Source organism: Salvelinus fontinalis, chromosome 37 (assembly GCF_029448725.1).
Source record: "Salvelinus fontinalis isolate EN_2023a chromosome 37, ASM2944872v1, whole genome shotgun sequence".
Taxonomy (NCBI): domain Eukaryota; kingdom Metazoa; phylum Chordata; class Actinopteri; order Salmoniformes; family Salmonidae; genus Salvelinus; species Salvelinus fontinalis.
Window position 1 is genome coordinate 25645988 of NC_074701.1, and position 19990 is coordinate 25665977.

The 19990-nt window shown below is 43.0% G+C and overlaps 1 protein-coding gene across 22 annotated transcripts in view; it reads right to left on the reverse strand.

Moving 5' to 3' along the window:
* The window catches only part of LOC129836424 (ankyrin-3-like), a 153209-nt gene that overhangs the window by 99638 nt on the left and 33581 nt on the right, over positions 1–19990 (reverse strand). For 9 of the 22 annotated variants that reach the window (XM_055902558.1, XM_055902557.1, XM_055902564.1 and 6 more), the window contains exon 1: positions 14503–15086. The exons of 1 other annotated variant lie outside the window; for it this stretch is intronic. In XM_055902558.1, the coding sequence (XP_055758533.1) occupies positions 14503–14622 (120 nt within the window). In that variant the 5' untranslated portion in view covers positions 14623–15086. Of the gene's footprint in view, positions 1–14502; positions 15094–19990 lie in introns of those variants that run through there. 12 more of the 22 variants (XM_055902581.1, XM_055902565.1, XM_055902582.1 and 9 more) reach the window with 3 other exon arrangements.

Sequence of the window (19990 nt, forward strand, 5' to 3'; positions counted from 1 at the left end):
CCTCAATCTTCTTTATCTGTTCCTTCCTGTAAACTGAACACAAAGACCTTATCCTCCACACCTTCCATATACTTGCTTTACATGACAATGTATTTCTCATAAATGCATAGGCTAGGTTATCAGCCTTTTTTATTAACCTGGGACAGAAATGGGTGCTGGCTGTGACAGAAAGCAACAAAAGTATGATCATGGCTGTCTGTAACAGTTTGCCCCTAAGCTACAGAAAATATTAAGCTTGTGGATGGGGGAGGCACAAAGGTGTAATGACATCATGCCTTCAATTAGGGTAGATGTTGTTTTATTTAAAAAATTATGAAATGTTTTATTTCACCTTTATTTAACCAGGTAGGCCAGTTGAGAACAAGTTCTCATTTACAACTGCGACCTGGCCAAGATAAAGCAAAGCAGTGTGACAAAAACAACAACCCAGAGTTACACATGGGATAAACAAACATACAGTCTATAACACAATAGAACATCTGTATACAGTGTGTGCAAATGAAGTAAGGAGGTAAGGCAATAAATAGGCCATAGTGGCAAAATAATTACAATTTAGCAAATTAACACTGAAGTGATAGATGTGCAGACGAGGATACTGGTGTGCAAAAGAGCAGAAAAAAATGACCAACAATATATTTGAAGGGATTTCATCAGCATTATCCTAATAACAAATATGCATATCATGCGATATCTATTTTGATCCATTCCTATGCTATTTTCAGCATGATTTGAACAAAGGTCTTACATACTGTATATGAGAAGACCTTGATTGGTTGGTTGCTCCTGAGTGGCGCAGCAGTCTAAGGCACTGCATCTCAGTGCTAGAGGTGTCACTATAGGCCCTGGTTCGATCCCGGGCTGTATCACAACTGGCCGTGATTGGGAGTCCCCATAGGGCGGCGCACATTTGGCTCAGTGTCCTCAGGGGTAGGCCGTCATTGTAAAATAAGAATTTGTTCTTAACTGACTTGCCTAGTTAAATAAAGGTTAAATAAAAAATAAAATAAAAACTCGACAGCTACAGTCAATCTCCATTGAGGTAACAGTGATGTCTCATCATAGGTCAAGGGGTTGTCAGGTCAAGAAGCAACTAAGCTTCACTCTGATATGTTGAGGAGGATGCACCAAAACGACAACCCAATGAGTTGAACAGCACTTCCACAGCCAGACAGTAACAGCCCATCAGCTTCAATGGAAACAGCCCTGGCCAGGATGAATCTTCCTGTCTCACATTCTTAATGCTCTCTCTGCTGGCTTCATCCGTCTGCCTAATCTGTGTACACCTTGTGTTCAATGTTTCTGCAAATGTGCCAAGTTTAGCTCAGGATACTTGAGATCAAATCGATACAGAGATACAGGAATTTAGTCTCTCCTGAATGCTTTGTTTGGCTATTGTTTTGCAGACAGACGGACCTGATCCACAGTAAAGCGGAGGCTCACATGCTGCTGACTAGCCTATGCCTAATAAATGGTGCTAACTAGATGACGTCAATCACTCGCTTGTCTCTAGCATGGCATAAGACAGGAGTGGAAAGTACCATTCTTCAGCCAGAGTAGGGGTCGGTTCTGTGAGACTGCCTACAGTATTTATTAGGATCACTGCCTGCAGTATGTCTATGAGACTGAGCAACATCCTCAACAGGCTACACCCTCTCTCTTTGAGCAGAGATTGCCCCAACATGACCCTGGGAGAGTTCATCCATCCCAGGGAACTGACTGGTCACCAAGGCTGAGCCGTGTGCGTGTGCGCGCGTGCGCGTATGCAGGGGCATCATGCACCCAAAAATCTGAGGGAGCACAAAGTGCGTGAGGGTGGCTGCGCCCCGGAAGTTGGAGAATTCTGCATTTTACAAACGCCTCAAACAGCCTTTTCCTGCAATCTAGAGCCATAATCATTATGTAAAAAATACTGTATGTACACTACCAGTCAAAAGTTTGGACACACCTACTCATTCAAGGGTTTTTATTTATTTTAACTTTTTTCTACATTGTAGAATAATAGTGAAGACATCAAAACTATGAAATAACACATATGGAATCACGTGGTAACCAAAAAAGTGTTAAACAAATCAAAATATATTTTATATTTGAGATTCTTCAAAGTAGCCACCCTTTGCCTTGATGACAGCTTTGCACACGCTTGGCATTCTCTCAACCAGCTTCACCTGGAATGCTTTTCCAACAGTCTTGAAGGAGTTGCCACATATGCTGAGCACTTGTTGGCTGCTTTTCCTTCACTCTGTGGTCCAACTCATCCCAAACCATCTTAATTGGGTTGAGGTTGGGTGATTGTGGAGACCAGGTCATTTGATGCAGCATTCCATCACTCTCCTTCTTGGTCAAATAGCCCTTACACAGTCTGGATGTGTGTTTTAGGTCTGTATCCTGTTGAAAAATAAATGATAGTCCCACTAAGCACAAACCAGATGGGATGGCGTATAGCTGCAGAATTCTGTGGTAGCAATGCTGGTTAAGTGTGCCTTAAATTCTAAATCACGGACAGTGTCACCAGCAAAGCACCCCCACACCATCCTCACACCACCTCATGCTTCACGGTGGGAACCACACATGCGGAGATAATCCGTTCACCTACTCTGCGTCTTGGAACCAAAAACTGCAAATTTGGACTCATCAGACCAAAGGACAGATTTCCACCAGTCTAATGTCCATTGCTCGTGTTTCTTGGTCCAAGCAAGTCGCTTCTTCTTATTGGTGTCCTAGAAGTGGTTTCTTTGCAGCAATTCGACCATGAAGACCTGATTCATGCAGTCTCCTCTGTGAAGCATTTATTTGGGCTGCAATTTCTGAAACATCTCAAGGATGATCAATGAAAACAGGATACACCTAAACTCAATTTTGAGTCTCATAGCAAAGGGTCTGAATACTTATGTAAATAAGGTATTTAAAATTGTAAAAAGCTATACATTTGCAAATAATTTGAAAACCTGTTTTCACTTTGTCATTATGGGGTATTGTGTGTAGATTGATGAGAAAAATGTTTTATTTAATCCATTTTAGAATAAGGCTGTAACGTAACAAAATGTGGAAAAAGTCAAGGGGTCTGAATACTTTCCGAATGTACTGTATATACACACACACACACACACACACACACACACACGAAAAATCTGAGGGGGCACATGCTCCGGTGCCCCCTATGGGCATGATGCCTCTGTACGTGTGTGTGTGTGCGTATGTGCTTCCATATTGCCTGCTCTGTCTGCTATAGCATGTTACACTGTCAAGGTCACAGCGGAGAGGGAAGAGTAATGACCTATAATGAAACACTACCTCACATGTTAATAACAGCCAGCCAGCCAAGCATGCAATAATACAGCTGAAGCACATGAAGCCTATCGTTTGACATCAGGTTTTTTTTGTACTTAATATGCCTATATGGGTCTGCTCACCAAATCTATCAACATCATTCAGAAACGAAATGACAATAAATCATACATTTTAACAATCATTGCTAAATCAAGATAGGTACCATAATGCCACTGTCAGAAAAACAGACACTCAAACTGCCAGGTCACGTCTTGTTTTCTACCCCACCCCTATCGCAGCTCACCTTCAAATGTCTCCTATAGGAAATACACACAGCAGCACCCTCGCATACAATCAGCCATTTGCAGCCCCCAGACACATAGTGCTCAAAATGGCCGCCTTCTGGCTAACAACGTTACTAGTTTCATTGGCACTCATGGAGCACTAGGATCATTATCCCGTCATTCAGTTCAGCCTTCATATCTGACATCTTAGGCCATTATTTAATTCTTGCCCTGAAAGAATAGGATCCATAATGAAATTCACGTAATCAACAAAGTAGGCCAACAGTAATGATCAAAAAGAAACTCCTGGCAGCACGAGGGCTATAGTGTTTTTTCTACCCTTGGAAACCTGGTTAGTGTTTTAATTGAGAAGGACCTAGGTGATTAAAGCATCTTCAATGCAACCCTTGCTACTGGCCCAGCCATTTGCTTGTCAAGAGCCTTCACACTCTCAAGATGGCTAACAGCTGACACGAACAGAGTCCGCCCTAAAGCCTTGACTCATATCTCACTGTATGAACGACATCCATACTTACGGTAGTAGTGACGGTTGTCCAAGCATACTGTTGTTTCTCTCACAGCAGGGTGTCACTCAATATAGGCTACTGTACATTGATGATGGGAGAGCTGTAGCAGTCACAATACAGTCTAACAACTGTGATGTTCATGTTAAATGAGTGTGTGCCCCTTTAAGAGCGCACAAGACTCATGGGCTTAGGGAGAAATAACTAGAGGGAGGAACAGAAAATACAATGTAAGAGTACAGGACAGAATGTAAATAAATGAGCCCAGGGTTCACATATTCCTCACACTGGATTCCCCTTTTATTACTATGAACAGCTACACCACAGCACCCAAAACAGCACACTCTCAAAGAATTAACCAAAAATAGCATCCGTGATTGTCATTCTGAAATGATGCACCATCTAGATCTATATGCTGGAATAGTGAGTGGTTCACTGTAAATGTTACTCCTGGCTTTGTGCTTTTTCCAACTAGCTCTCACAGTCTTACATCAGAATTAGACGTTCATCCATGTTTCTCAAATTTCAAAGTTGTTCCAAACGTCAAATTTCAAGAGTGTTTAAGATTAAGTTTAGGCATTAACTCCAAATGATTAAGGTTAGGATTAAGTTTCGGCATTAACTCCCTAATATTAAGGTTAGGCATTAACTCTGAATGGTTAAGGTAAAGATTAAGGTTTGGGATCGGCTTAAAACAAAAATAGATATATATTTTTTTATATTGCTGGATTTGAACTTGCAACCTTTGGAATCAGAGGCAAATTCTTACGCCCATCCGCCATCCCCTTAGCAAATCTGAAACCTACTTGAAGGTAACAGCGCTCACTGCTGCCCCTAGTGGCCGATTTCCATGTCATCTCCCAATGTCCTCAGATATGGATGTGCGTCCAATACTGAATACTCACCTTCTCCTTGTATCAACCTGGTTCTCTTCCTTTATCCATCTCCCCTCTCTGTATTTCATCTGTTTCTCCCCTCTCTATCCATTCTCTTGCCAAGTATTTTCCTTCATGTTCCTCTGCCTCTTTTCACACTCTATACTTGCCCTTGCTATCATCGATTGATTCCTAACACAGACCAGTGAGCTCAGAGGGCATTTGAACTCAAAGACAAAAGATAAATTCTGGTCATTGTACAGCCAAAGGAACCAAACATCCATCAAGCCTATGGAGACCAGAGAACCAGTCTACACAGGCACTTTGTTTTGAACTACTGTAATGAAAATAAAATAAAAAGTTGAACCTATACCCTTCCTTAGTAAATGTAAATACTCAGTAACAGTCATTACTTTGTAGAAAGGATTCTGTACAGTCATTTCTCACATCTATTTCACTGTGTTTTTGCACTTCTTAAATACAACACCATCAAACAATAAGCGCTAACTGTTGACCAGAGGCTCTGTAGCATCTGTTGAAAGTGCTGGTATTGAATAATTCAGCATCAAACATGAATTAGCCTGAGTGCTTTGCTTTCTCTGTCTCTGTCTCTGGCAGATGCTGTTCCCACACAACTGATGAGGCTTGGATTGGGGCTCTGTCTGAATTTGTTCAGCCTCGCTGGACATTGTACTGTGAGAATGTGTGTGTGCGCGTGTACATAGTAAGGACTCAAACACTGCAGTGACCACAGGCTCATTTCACTGATATATGACATAAGGAAGAATACTTTATACACAACAATGGTAATACCATTCCCACCTTGAAGCCATAATCAACCTTTCCCTAACTGTAAATCCTTTTTTATTTTATTGAACTTTTATTGATACAGGGTGGGTCACCATTGAGACCAGGGTCTCATTTGCAAAGGAGCCCTGTGAACATGAGCATACAATAAATAATATCAATACAGAAAATATAATAAGATTCATCAAAACAAACAACTCTCACATATCACCTCCCTTGAACTCCACCTAAACTGTCTAATGGAGACCAGCGAGTCTGATTTCAAGGTGGCCTGAAGGCTATTCAATGAGCTGGGGGCATAAAAACTAAAAGCATTTTTCCCCCAGGTCAGTGAAGAAATGCGGGACCTCCAGAATGCAGCAAGTCCAGAGAGCGGGTCTGAAAATGTCTGGATCTCCAGTTAATACGTGAGCTGAGGTAGTGGGGGATTCTCTGAAGAACTGCATAATATACAAAAAGTAGATAAATGCTGGGCCCTTCTGGTAGTCAGAGACTTCTAGCCAACAGAACTATACAAAATGCAGTGATGTGTATGAAAATTGTCCCCAGTGATAAAAAACAGTGCTGAGTGAATGTAAAGGTTTTAAAGCAGAGGCTGTCGCATGCATGTAGATTATATCACCATAATCATCATCAAGTACTGAGAGAAGTGTTGCTTGAACCATCTTCCTTCTACTTTCCAAAGTGAGGCAGAATTTATTTATATAAAACAATCTGAATTCTCAACTTTTTTTGGTCAGTTTTTCAATGTCTGTTTTAAAAGAGAGCTTATCCTCAATCCAAATATCCAAGTACTTATAACGTGGAACTTGCTCAATTTGGGATCCCTTCAATGTGCAAATACGCAGGTCCTCAGGGTTAATTATTACAAGACCTAGAGAACAACAAAAACTTGGTTTCATTAGCATTTAGCACTAGTTTAAGATCAGTAAGCGAATTTTGAACTGAGTCAAAACCATGCTGAAGGTCATGAATGGGCTCTATACTGAGGAGGCACATGAGTAAATAACTATCATCCATGTAGAGATGAATGTTACAGCTTTGAACAGATATTATTTATATAAATAGTGAAGAGAACAGGACTCAAAATCGACCCTTACGGCACACCTTTTGTAATATTGAGGAAACTAGATATACCATCAGTATCAGTAAGCACCCATTGTGCCCTGTCAGTTAGATAGCACTAGAACCAATTGCAAGATGCCTGATCTTGCCCTATTTCAGACAATCATGAACAAGTAAGAAGTGGTCAACCGTATCAAAAGCCTTCGACAGGTGAATAAATAAGGAAACACAATGATTTTTATGGTCTAAACAATACAGACAAGCGTAGCCGCTGGAAAAGTGCTAAAACCAGATTGGTGCTCATTAAAACAGAATGAGAAGTTTAAAAGTTCTAATCTGAGCATTGGCCAGGGACTCTACACTACAGCACAGAAGAGCACAGTGTAGTTCTGTGGTCAGTGTTATCTGCTGGTCGACAAAACCCACTGCTTTTCTCTTTCTCCACCTATCGCTGTACTCTCATGTGACACATATTCTAGAAATGTTACAATTTCCATGCTGGATCAAATTACTCCGCTACAAAGACTCTGTCCATTCCATGCTCAATTGTATCCAAGAGAAAACATGATTTATTCCCTGAGGGGTTGTCGTCCACAAAAGGCAGCTTTTGTCCATGCAGTGATAGAGAAGTTTGTGTCTGAGACTAACTCAAAACCAGGTAATGATATAGCCTAAAAATGTCCAATCAATTGAGTCAGTCTGGTGAAGAGCAGGGCATGATAGATGTAAAGCAGAATGGACCCAGCTCTCTATTCAACATGACTATCAAGGACCAGCGAATAAGGTGGTACAAATATTTACAAAAATAAACATCTATTAATAGGGATGGACTTTTAAAGCTGTCAAATACTAGGAAGAACTAGGATCACAGAATCAAATTGAAAAGCAATCTCTTCATATGTAAAATAGAAACAAAGACTAACCAAATAAATGCTGAAAAATTGGATGCCATTGTGTGAGACATCCTGAGTGTTGTGCAACACAAACACCTGGGAGTAATAGATAAGGAGGTAGCTGGAGAGACAGAATGCATTCTTCTCTAAGCATGAATGTCTCTGATCCCCCCCAGAGGGAGCTGACTGTGGAGGAGTGTCTGCTCTGTGATTATCATCGATCTGCCCTCAACACAGCCCATTTCCAGCCCCGGTCGGGACACAGGGCCAGGCTCCGACTGGCTGACTCTGCCCACAAAGAGAGGCCTATATCTGGGGACCAAGGATGCCATGAGTGGGTGGTAGAACCAGGGTTTTAAACGCACAAGGTGAAATGATCAAATATAGGCCTATAAGTCTGCCCTCAACACATCCCATTTCCAGTCTCAGTCAGGACACAGGGTCAGACTCCGACTGGCTGACTCTGCCCACAAATAGAGGCTTTTTCTGGGGACCAAGGACACCAAGAGTGGGTGGTCGAACCAGGGTTTTAGAAGCACATGTTCAAATGATCAAATATAGGTCTGGAGTCTAAATAATGTTCAAATGATACAAAAGTCATCATCTTGCATCGCTCTAACACAGACGGCTAGTCAAATATTATGGTGCGAGTGCAAATTATTTTTCTTTTCTCCCTCCGCCTTGTGGTACAACAGATCAATTGAGAAGCCAATAACACATGAAATATGTAAAGGAAAACCTACAAGACAAACAGTCTTGCTTTAGTAGTGCTACTGATGGGATAGTGGCGGGTGGTTAGCTACAAATGAAGCTGAGGTAGACAGAGGCCAGATGGGGGTAGGGTGTGTGGGGAGGTAGGGTAGGGTGTGTGTAGGGAGGGAGGGTAGGGTGTGTGTGGGGAGGGAAGGTAGGGTGTGTGTGGGGAGGGAAGGTAGGGTGTGTGTGGGGAGGGAAGGTAGGGTATGTGTGGGGAGGGAGGGTAGGGAGCGTGTGTGTGGGGAGGGAGCGTGTGTGTGGGAAGGGAGGGAGGGTAGGGTGTGTGTGGGGAGAGAAGGTGTGTGTGGGGAGGGAGGGTGTGTGTTGGGAGGGTATGTGTGGGGAGAGAGGGTAGGGTGTGTGTGGGGAGGGAAGGTAGGGTGTGTGTGGGGAGGGAGGAAAGGTAGGGTATGTGTGGGGAGGGAGGATATGGTATGTGTGGGGAGGGAGGGTATGTGGGGAGGGGGTGGATAGAGTTGCCTCTACCAATGCAGGCACATAGAATGTGTCCCATGGGTCAGAATACTGGTGTGAGGGACAGTATAACTACAACAGGAGGGGTTATTAGAGAGGTGAGGGTATGGGACTATCATGTTCTGTACACACAAACACAAACACACACACACACACACTAGAGTGGAGGGGTTTGGCTGGAGAGCGAGGGGGATGGGGGAGCATGGTCGAGGGTGTTTGTGTGTTTGGGGCTGGGCCAGCATGTTTAGCAGCCTGATGGAGGAGGCCTTGATACACCGTGGGGGATTAATGCTTGTGATGATGGTGGTGCAGGGGGAAGAAAGGGAAGCTTACAACACAAGCATCGGTGCACATGCCCTGCTTCTATCGTTGGTGGGTGCTGATGAATGGCCCCAAGATCTGGGATTTTACTTTCTGTATGGGTGTGTGTGTGTGGGTGTGTGTGTGTGTGTGTGTGCGTGCGTGTGTATGAGCGAGTGCATATGGAGGACAGTCCTTGTAAGAGAGAAGAGAAGAGGGGGTTTCAGGGTGAGTGGAGAAGGGGGGGTTGGTCCCCCAACCCGTGCCGGGAAGCGCAGGCAGACAGGCTGTGGGGGAGGAGGTGGGTTTAGCTGGTAGATACTGTTGATGGGGGTTCATCACTGAATTAATGTGTGTGTGTGTGTGTGTGTGTGTGTGTGTGTGTGTGTGTGTGTGTGTGTGTGTGTGTGTGTGTGTGTGTGTGTGTGTGTGTGTGTGTGTGTGTGGGAGCTCATCTCTTCAAATGCAGAACATCCTTATGGTACTTCAGCAGCCCCCTCCTAATGCCTTCCTCCAGCTCTTTATTCCCCATTTCTAGTAATTTCCTCTACCCTATTTTCTACTCTCAGTTCACTACCGCACCCGTACTTCTCTTTGCTTCACCTCTTCCTCCTTCCTCGTCTTTTCACCTTTCCATTCTTCTCCTGTCCTGCCTTCTCATCTCCTCAGCATCCCTCCTTTCTCCTCTCCTTTCTTGCCCCCATCATGTCCGACCCTGGGCACATCATTATAGGATTATGCCAAGACTTCATGTTTGTATTTTCACTCTTCAGAGAAAATGTCAGGAAGCTGTTGTCTTAATAAATGACAAGAAAAAAAGACAAGATGGAGAATCTTGCAGTTGAAGCTCTCTCATGTAGACAGAAATCTGTTACACCTCACGCCAAACTTACATCAGAGATCCAGAGTTTATGCGCACACAGCATCAGCATCTCTTGCTCAATACAGCCTCTACAAGACAGAGTGATGATAGCAGCAACAGAATAACAACGTACCACGGAGCAGAGAGAAGAGAGGAGAGAAAAGAAGAAAGAAGAGGACGCCAATCACCTTCAAATGACCTTAAGGCCTAGCAACATCGCGCTCTCCCTCACTGTCCATCTCCGAGGCAAGACCCAGAACATGGCGGATTTTGATAACAACATGAAAGCCACACAATAGACAATTGTTTACGGTAACATATTCTGTGTTCTATTCCACTACACCAGAACCAATTCTAGTCACTTCCAATCTCTAGTGTACCACAGAGAATACATGGGTTATGGCGTACCATCCCAGTAGGACAAACACACAAGTCTGGTGTAGATCCAGTTACATCTTTACTGGTAAATCCCCCCAGCACTCGCCAGGACCCCTCAGACGACTGAGCCGCTCGATCGATAATTAAAATGATCCCTATTACAGCGTCTCACAGGCCGCTTGGAGACTGAATATATTGCAGTGAGATAGATAGCCATATACAGAATAGGGTGATGTATTGTAGATTGAAGGACTGAGGAACATCATTTCAAGGACCATGGGTAACAGTCTACTGTTCGTTGTAAAGAAATGGCTAAAGGCCTTTGGAGGTGCCAGGATTTTGAATGCAACTGAACAAAGCAATCAATGATGAGATCAAATAAAGGGTTTCCTTCGTTTTAACCAGAATTGTTTAAGTACACTAGCACAGTAGGGTATTTCTGAAAAGCAGTGCTGGACAGAGGTTTGTGTGCCTGTGGGGCAGTTTCAGTTTAGCAGTTTAGCATTTAGTTTGATGAGTGTCCTGCCCATTTGACTGATGAGGGCTTTCTCTTGGTCACAATTGCCCCCCTGGGACTGGTCCTCGATCAGCCACAACACACACAGCAATTCTCCTTTAGCGGGTTAAGGATGGACCATTCTCTCTCTCTACACATATTATAGTCTCTTGTGGGAGGGGGAGGGGGACAGAGAGGAACGAATGCTCGTTCTGCCTTTGTTTCGCTTTTCCCAAAACAGAGAGAAATGTGGTGTGCGAGTAAAGGCATCAGCATGCTTCAGTTTGTACTGAATAGTACTTTGTCCATTTTGAGACGCCGTAGACAGAAAATAGTCAGAATTAATCTAAAATAACTCAAGAAATCTGTCATTCATTTTGATGTTTTGGCCGAAGAGATCTTAGTTGTGCAATTTTACATATATCTAAGATATTTGGTACAGTATATCTCAATTAAAAAATGTGCATGAAAATGAGTCATCTCTCGTTGAATGACAACAAACACTTTATTGAAGAATCTCGACTTTTGACCAATCACTGACGAAGTCCAAAACGAACAAAAACGTCACAAAACATCATCATAATATGCAAAAACACTTGTTTCGGCATGCGGACGACTTAAGAGAGTGTCACGTCCTGATCGGTTTCACCTGTCCTTGTGCTTGTCTCCACCCCCCTCAGGTGTCACCCATCTTCCCAATTATCCCCTGTGTATTTTTACATGTGTTCTCTGTCTGTTTGTTGCCAGTTCGTCTTGTTCGTTCAAGCTTACCAGCATTTTTCCTGTCAGCACCTATCGTTTCACAGCCTCTCTTTGCTAGTCCTCCCGATTTTGACCTTTGCCTGTCCTGACCCTGTACCCGCCAGCCTGACCCTGAGCCTGCCTGCCGTCCTGTACCTTTGCTCCACCTCTGGATTACTGAACCCTGCCTGTCCCTGACCCTGCCGGATGTACTGTACCTTTGCTTTACCCTGGATTTCCGACCCCTGCCTGCCTTGACCAGTCTTTGCTTGCCCCGTTTGCTACAATATACAGTGTTACTTTGACAGTCTGCATCTGGGTCTCACCTTGATTCCTGATAGAGAGACAGAGAGTGGATTGGAGACTCGTGCTACACGCTACACGTGTTTAGTCTGGTAAGAGGAGGATGAGTGCCTCCAGTCGTCCCTCAAGACTGCTTCCTCCTCTCCTTCTCCTCTCTAACACCTACAGCAGTTTCTTCTTACTACTGTTGCTGTAGCCAAGCTCTTGGGGAATCCGCAAGCTTTTTGCTATGTCTCAGAGATAATAACAATTTAAGTAAAGGTGGTATGATAAGGAAACAGTGACCCCTCTCCTACCTCCTTAGCTCCTAGTGCCAGCTCTGGGCTTGAATACCCTGACCTCTCCCCTGATCCCCCTCACTGTGTGTGTCAGTAGGTGTTCTTTCCACTGGCAGGCTACCAATACCTCCATGGACAGCAGTTCCTTCTGGGGTGAGGAAGGTTAGTGGTCCCCTCTGCCAAAAGCAATCCTCCAGACACCTCCACTCCATTAGGCCCGTACAGCACTGAGTGAAGGCTGATAAGAGAGGCAGGCGGGCTCCTCAGTCAGCAAATTTCCTTTATCTCGCCTCCTCTCTCACTACTTCTTTCTCTATCTCTTAATCTTTCTCTCGCTCCTTCTCTTTTTCTCTCTCCCCCACTCGTTCCTTCTCTTTCCCATCGGGTATTGTTGGAGGGCCACCAGACAGTAGTAAACGATGCAGGCCAAGCTCAGCCAAGCCCATCAGGTACTTAAGCAATAAGGAACAAGAGGGTGTGGTGTAGCCAATATACCACGACTAAGGGCGGTTATTTTGCACGGTGCAACGCAGAGTGCCTGGATACAGCTATTAGCCATGGTATATTGGCCATATACCACAAACTCCCGAGGTGCCTTATTGCGATTTTAAACTGGTAACCAACGTAATCAGAGCAGTAAAAACACATGTTTTGTCATACCCGTGGTATACTGTCTGATATACCATGGCTGTCAGCCAATCAGCATTCAGGGCTCGAACCAACCAGTTTATAATGTAGAATAGAACAGGATCTGAGATTGCGTTTCTACATAACAGTATTAGCCAGTCTAAGGTTTGAGGGTCCTGTGTATTTGTTATGAGGGTCCTCTGTGTCTCAGTTGGTAGAGCATGGAGCTTACAACGCCAGGGTTGTGGGTTTGATTCTCACAGGGGACCAGTACAAAAAATGAAAAATGTATGCACTCACTACTGTATAAGAGTGTCTTGTAAATTACAAAAATGCAAATGTAAAATTAGATGTGCATTAAACACATTTCCATTTCTACCTATCAACAAAAGGAGCATGTGAGGTGTCTGTGCATTTCTTTGTGAGAGAGAGAGCGAGAGAAGCATGAGGACAGGAGGAAGGACACAGCTCAGAGGAGAAAGGGGAAACTGATTATCTGAATGGAGCGTGCTATACTTGCAGGCAATCAATAAATGGAGAAGAGCTCCCTCAGCCCGACATGAAATATGAGTCTCTATAATAATAATAATAATAATCCTAATAATATCCCTCATGGACATCAAGAACACACACACACACACACACACACACGCATGCACACAAAGATAATGTACACAATCAAGTAAATTAAAATCAGTCACCTTTAAGGTTTTTGTTCAACAATAATATTTTCATAGATGTAAAAAATACATTGTCAATGTTGTGGTCAAATAACAATCTATTGTTCATAAATAGAAGCGACTGCCCATTAACACAAAGACAATAAATGTCAGTCCTATTGAATAGATCTCCTGGGTGAAATAATTGCATCCAGTAAACATCAAGCAGTGGATGCTTTACTTCCAGCAAGACATTCTCTAGCTATTTATGACTTCAACTTATTTGTCCAGAAAAACCAGAACCATGTGCATATAGCAGATAAAAGAGCAAGCATTAACACACGTGTATTCTCCTCCATCATATGGAAAGCTTTTCCATCAATAAATAACAGAAATATGCATTATATATGGACGCCTGTGTATCCAGCTGCACACAGATGCTCTCGACTGGACCACAACATTACCACATGCCCGGAACAGTACAGAACTCTTTGGATCACTAATGAACCAGGAGTAGTTTGGATCAGTACCATACCCCTGTCCATTTAAGCTGTAAGATCAAGGTTTTTGAATCCGCACACTGAGAGATGCTGATTTTGGAGTATAACAGTGGCGGTGATGCTGTAGTATTTAGGGGAGCCCCGTGTTTAGCTGTAGATTAGACAATAGTGTTAGACAGCATAAGGACCAGATGCCAAGTACGACCTTACCACTACGCACCACGAACAAGGCCCCAGGCTGATGCTTAACTAACAGGTGAAATTCAACAAGGTTACGTGCACGCGAGCGCACACACACACTACATTGAATACATGGCAGCTTAGCGACATGAGAGAATTGTGTGTGTGCGTGCTGCCCATATGAACACAATGGGGATGTGGCTGAGCAGGGAGTCTCGCTCCAGTGAAAGTACCTTTCTCTTTTGTTCCCGGGACGCTAGTTTCTTAATTCTCCTTTTCTTTTCTTTCTCATCCTCGATAGCATTGACATCCACGTCCCGGTTCTTCTTCAATGCGGAGGCTGCGTGAGCCATGGCGGAATACAAAAAAACGGTAGAAATCCCAGGGAAGTGGAAGCCAACGATCTCAGAGAAAAAGATAAGGAAAGGGAAAAAGAGTTCCGTCCTGCTGACAAGGAGAGTGTCGGAGGATAAGGGTAGGCAGGAGAAAAGATGAGAAAACGTCTCCTCCTGTTTCTGTGTCAACCTCTGTCAGTGTAGAATCCAGGAGCAAGAGAGCCACGAGCATCACCAGGCACAGAGGTGGAGAGAAGAGAAATGGTTACTACGGTAACCACGCTCTGTTTCTAGCCGTCCTCTTCACGTTCCCCTCCTGGTCCATGGCGGTACCTGGGCCGGTGCTCCGCGTGGATCTGTGTGTATGTGTGTGTGTGTGAGAGAGAAAGAGAGTGTGAGTGTCTGTGTGTATGAATGGAGTGTGAGGGAGCCAGCTGGGGTAGGCAGGGAGGGGGGGATAGAGGGAGTGTGAGGGATCGTACGGCTATGTGTGTGTGTGTGTGTGTGTGTGTGCGTGCGTGCGTGCGTGCGTGCGTGTGTACGTACTTCTCCCCCACCCACCAGCTGGAAGTGCCCAAGTGAGAGATGGGATGGGGGAGAAAGTGTAGAGGACGGACTGAAGGGGGAGGTTGGATGGTGCTGATGGTAATTTTCTGTATCTCTCTCTCTCACACACTCACACACAGGTGGGAAGGGAAGAGGCAAAATACCTATCCATCATTTTTTCCTATAAAATCTGTTATTGTACAACAGACGGCTGATCCTATAACTTTGGAATACTAATTGCTGACTGTGTCTATTAAAGAATGACAACTTCCATTGGGTCATACATTATGAAAAAAAGTAGAAAAGGTCCTGCTGAGTACTGACACAATAATGCTAATGCTGAGAGGATACTGACATACTAATGCTGAGAGGAAACTGACATACTAATGCTGAGAGGAAACGGACATACTAATGCTGAAAGGAAACGGACAAAATAATGCTAATGCTGAGAGGAAACGGACATACTAATGCTAATGCTGAGAGGAAACTGACATAATAATGCTGAAAGGAAACTGACATACTAATGCTAATGCTGAGAGGAAACGGACATACTAATGCTAATGCTGAGAGGAAACTGACATAATAATGCTGAAAGGAAACTGACATACTAATGCTAATGCTGAGAGGAAACGGACATACTAATGCTAATGCTGAGAGGAAACTGACATAATAATGCTGAAAGGAAACTGACATACTAATGCTAATGCTGTGAGGAAACTGACATACTAATGCTAATGATGTGAGGAAACTGACATACAAATGCTTATGCTGAAAGGAAACTGACATACTAATGCTCATGCTGAGAGGAAACGGACATCCTAATAATGAGAGGAAATTGACATAATAATGCTAATACTGAGGGGAAACTGACACAATAATGCGAATGCTGAGAGGAAACTGACAAAATATGCTAATGCAGAGAGGATACTGACATAATAATGCTGAGAGGAAACTGACACACTAATGCTGCAAGGAAACTGACATAATAATGCTAATGCTGAGAGGAAACTGACATAATATGCTAATGTTGTGAGGAAACTGACATACTAATGCTGAGAGGAACCGGACATACTAATGTGAATGCTGAAAGGAAACTGACATACTAATGCTGCAAAGAAACTGACATACTAATGCTGCAAAGAAACTGACATACTAATGCTAATGCTGTGAGGAAACTGACATACTAATGCTAATGCTGTGAGGAAACTGACATACTAATGCTAATGCTGAGAGGAAACGGACATAATAATGCTGAGAGGAAACGGACATAATAATGCTGGAAGGAAACTAACATACTAATGCTAATGCTGAGAGGAAACTGACGTACTAATGCTGTGAGGAAACTGACATATTAATGCTAATGCTGGGAGGAAACTGATATTCTAATGCTAATGCTGAGAGGAAACTGACATACTACTGCTGGGAGGAAACTGACATACTAATGCAAATGCTGAGAGGAAACTGACATACTAATGCTGAAAGGAAACGGACGTACTAATGCTAATAATGAGAGGAAACTGACACACTACTGCTGTGAGGAAACTGACATATTAATGCTAATGCTGGGAGGAAACTGATATTCTAATGCTAATGCTGAGAGGAAACTGACATACTACTGCTGTGAGGAAACGGACATACTAATGCTAATGCTGAGAGGAAACTGACATACTAATGCTGAAAGGAAACTGACATACTAATGCTAATGCTGAAAGAAAATTGATATACAAATGCTGAGAGGAAACTGACAGACTAATGCTAATGTTGAGAGTAAATTGACATAATAATGCTAATGCTGAGAGGAAACGGACATACTAATGCTAAGAGGAAACTGACTTACTAATTCTACTGTTGAGAGGAAACTGACATACTAATGCTGAGAGGAAACTGACATACTAATGCTAATGCTGAGAGGAAAGTGACATACTAATGCTGAGAGGAAACTGACATACTAATGCTAATGCTGAGAGGAAACTGACATACTAATGCTGAGAGGAAACTGACATACTAATGCTAATGCTGAGAGGAAACTGACATACTAATGCTAATGCTGAGAGGAAACTGACATATTACTGCTGGGAGGAAACTGACATACTAATGCTAATGCTGAGAGGAAACTGACATACTAATGCTGAAAGGAAACGGACGTACTAATGTTAAGAGAAAATTTACATACTAATGCTAATGCTGAGAGGAAACAAATGAATGAAAGCAGTTAACTACATCAGTTAATCAAATGTGCTTATAAAATAGCTGAGATTCTCTGTCCCTATATTGTGGTCATTATTTCATCTGAGGCCAGTGACATTTTGATGGAGGGGTCAAATGGTATCAGGGGGCCATTTGTTTCACCAAATCGAATGGCTCTTTGTTTAAAAAGACCGAGAGGAAGAGGGAGGGAGAGAAAAGGAATAAAAGAAGAGGATATCCAGAGTAGTGTAAGAAACGACAATAGACTGGGTTAGAATTTTCAGGGATCAAAAAGAGTGAGTGAGTGAGAGAGAGAGTACAGTCACATCTTATTTACAATGTTATTCACGTCCGTTGCTCACGTCAAACATGGCAACGTGGAAAAGGAACGGCCATCTTTTTTTTCTGTCTGTGCTTCAGCACCTGAGTAGCTGCATGGGTCTTGCGCCGCAGGCGCATGCCTGGCTGTTTCTGCCTCTGCTTTGTGTGTGTGACCGTATGTGTATTCGAGAGGACGAGTAGAAGAGAGAGAAAAGGATCACCCCTCTTTCTTGTCAAGGAAAAAGCTGCCACACACAAGGGACACAGAACAGGTTTATTCTCCAGACACCAGCCATGTAACGATATGAGCGTGAAATCTATTTCTTTCATCCCTTTTAAATGTTTTTATTTTTAAACAGCAACGCAGACACCAGTTTCAGGGGCGGGGCCCTCACTCCCCATCATGCATCAGGGGGTGTCAAATGATCATGTTGTTGCTAGGTGAGGACCAATGGTGTTGCTCGGGGAGGCTGGTGGTTGAGGAGCACAGAAAGGTAACAACACTAGTTGGGGATTGCATTTAGGAAAGGACAAGACAACCAACCGCCATTCCTAAAAATCATGTCTCAAAATAAAATGTTTCTCAATGGAGAAGAAAAGATAATCCATACAATGAAAACCTTGCGCTGGAATGATATATGAAACATAAATAACATTTGTACGGATATTTTGTAATATAGCCTTTCAGTAATACAGCGTAAAGAGGAATATTGCTAAATGCTTGCTAAATGCAATGCTTGATAAATGCTTGCTAAAAGTCAATAACTGAACTTAATGTTGTATTAGCCTACATTTCACAACCATCGACAATGACAGCATCCATAACCATTACACAGACCCGTATTCAGTGGTCAAAGTCACACATAAGGGCTCCAATAATCCCAATTAGTTTATAGTTGGCATCAGACTAAATGTGTCCAGACTAAAACAACCTTGGACAGAGCTGGGTTGATTCCAGGAATGGACTTTAAAAGGCCCATTTCACCTTCGTTCCAGGCAGCAAGCCATATCAATACAGCTACTGAACTGAAGAGTTTTAATAGGACAGTAAACGACTAAACAAAAATACAGGAAATACTTGTTGCTTTGTGGATAATCAATGATGCCATGTTTTGCCAGGTTAACTAGAAGTTATAAACAGCTAAATATCTCTATGACAGAAAACATAAATTTGATGTACAGAAAACCTTTAAAGAATAATTTGAAGAAAATCTCTTGATTTGAACATAAGGAAAGCCACTGCTATAAATGAGTCTGCATATTTTTTACAGCCCTCCTTGGCAACATTAGTATGGATCTCAAATGAAAGTGTCTAGCTGAAGTACTAGTTGCACCCCCATTGATGAGCTAGACACAATTTGTGCCAGCCTGTCATTTAGTATGGGTTAAGCCAATATGTTAGACCATCTAGGCTTACCGGAACATGCACCTCAGTGAGTGACAGCAGTGTTTAGGCCGTAGCTTGCTTTCCCCCTTTTTTCGATTAATAATGAATGCGTGCGATTACTCCCCTGGGTGTAACAGAAGCCTTCCCTGTTCCCTGTTTTCAGTCGCATTGACCTTTTGACCTCCACAACCACAACATTTTGTCCTGGTTGACACCAAGCCCACAGGCTAAGATAAAGCCAACAACACTGTGCATCTGTTAGAGACTGAAGTAGGTCGAACTGAGGTTAAGAGACATTCTCTAAATAGAAAGTGGTGCTGACACTGTTCAAAGGCAGAAAGTTTGTTTCTGACACTGAATACGTTCACAAGGTCTAATTGAAGGAAGAAAGGGTCATTGTTCTCTGGTCTAATGCCAGAACTCTTAAAGCACAGACCTACAGGTTGATAACTGGCACATTTACACATGTTCCATTAGTCCTTTACTATGACAGGTTTCCTTTGTCTCCAGAGGGAAATTATCTATCAGGATTGTGATAACTCTAGTGCACAACCTGTGCAGAGCCGACAGAAAATGTGTGGCGAGACAACATTTACACCACTTTCAAAGCAGCAGCAACAAACTTGTTTACCAGACATATTCAATAGTTCACATCATAGAAAAACTGAGAAAAATGAAAAAGAAAGCAGACGTTTCTTATTGGACAAGTTGACATTTACATTTACATTTAAGTCATTTAGCAGACGCTCTTATCCAGAGCGACTTACAAATTGGTGCATTCACCTTATGACATCCAGTGGAACAGCCACTTTACAACAGTGCATCTAAATCTTTTATGGGGGGAGGGGGGGGGGGGGATCAGAAGGATTACTTTACCCTTTCCTAGGTATTCCTTAAAGAGGTGGGGTTTCAGGTGTCTCCGGAAGGTGGTGTACCCTCCCCAAT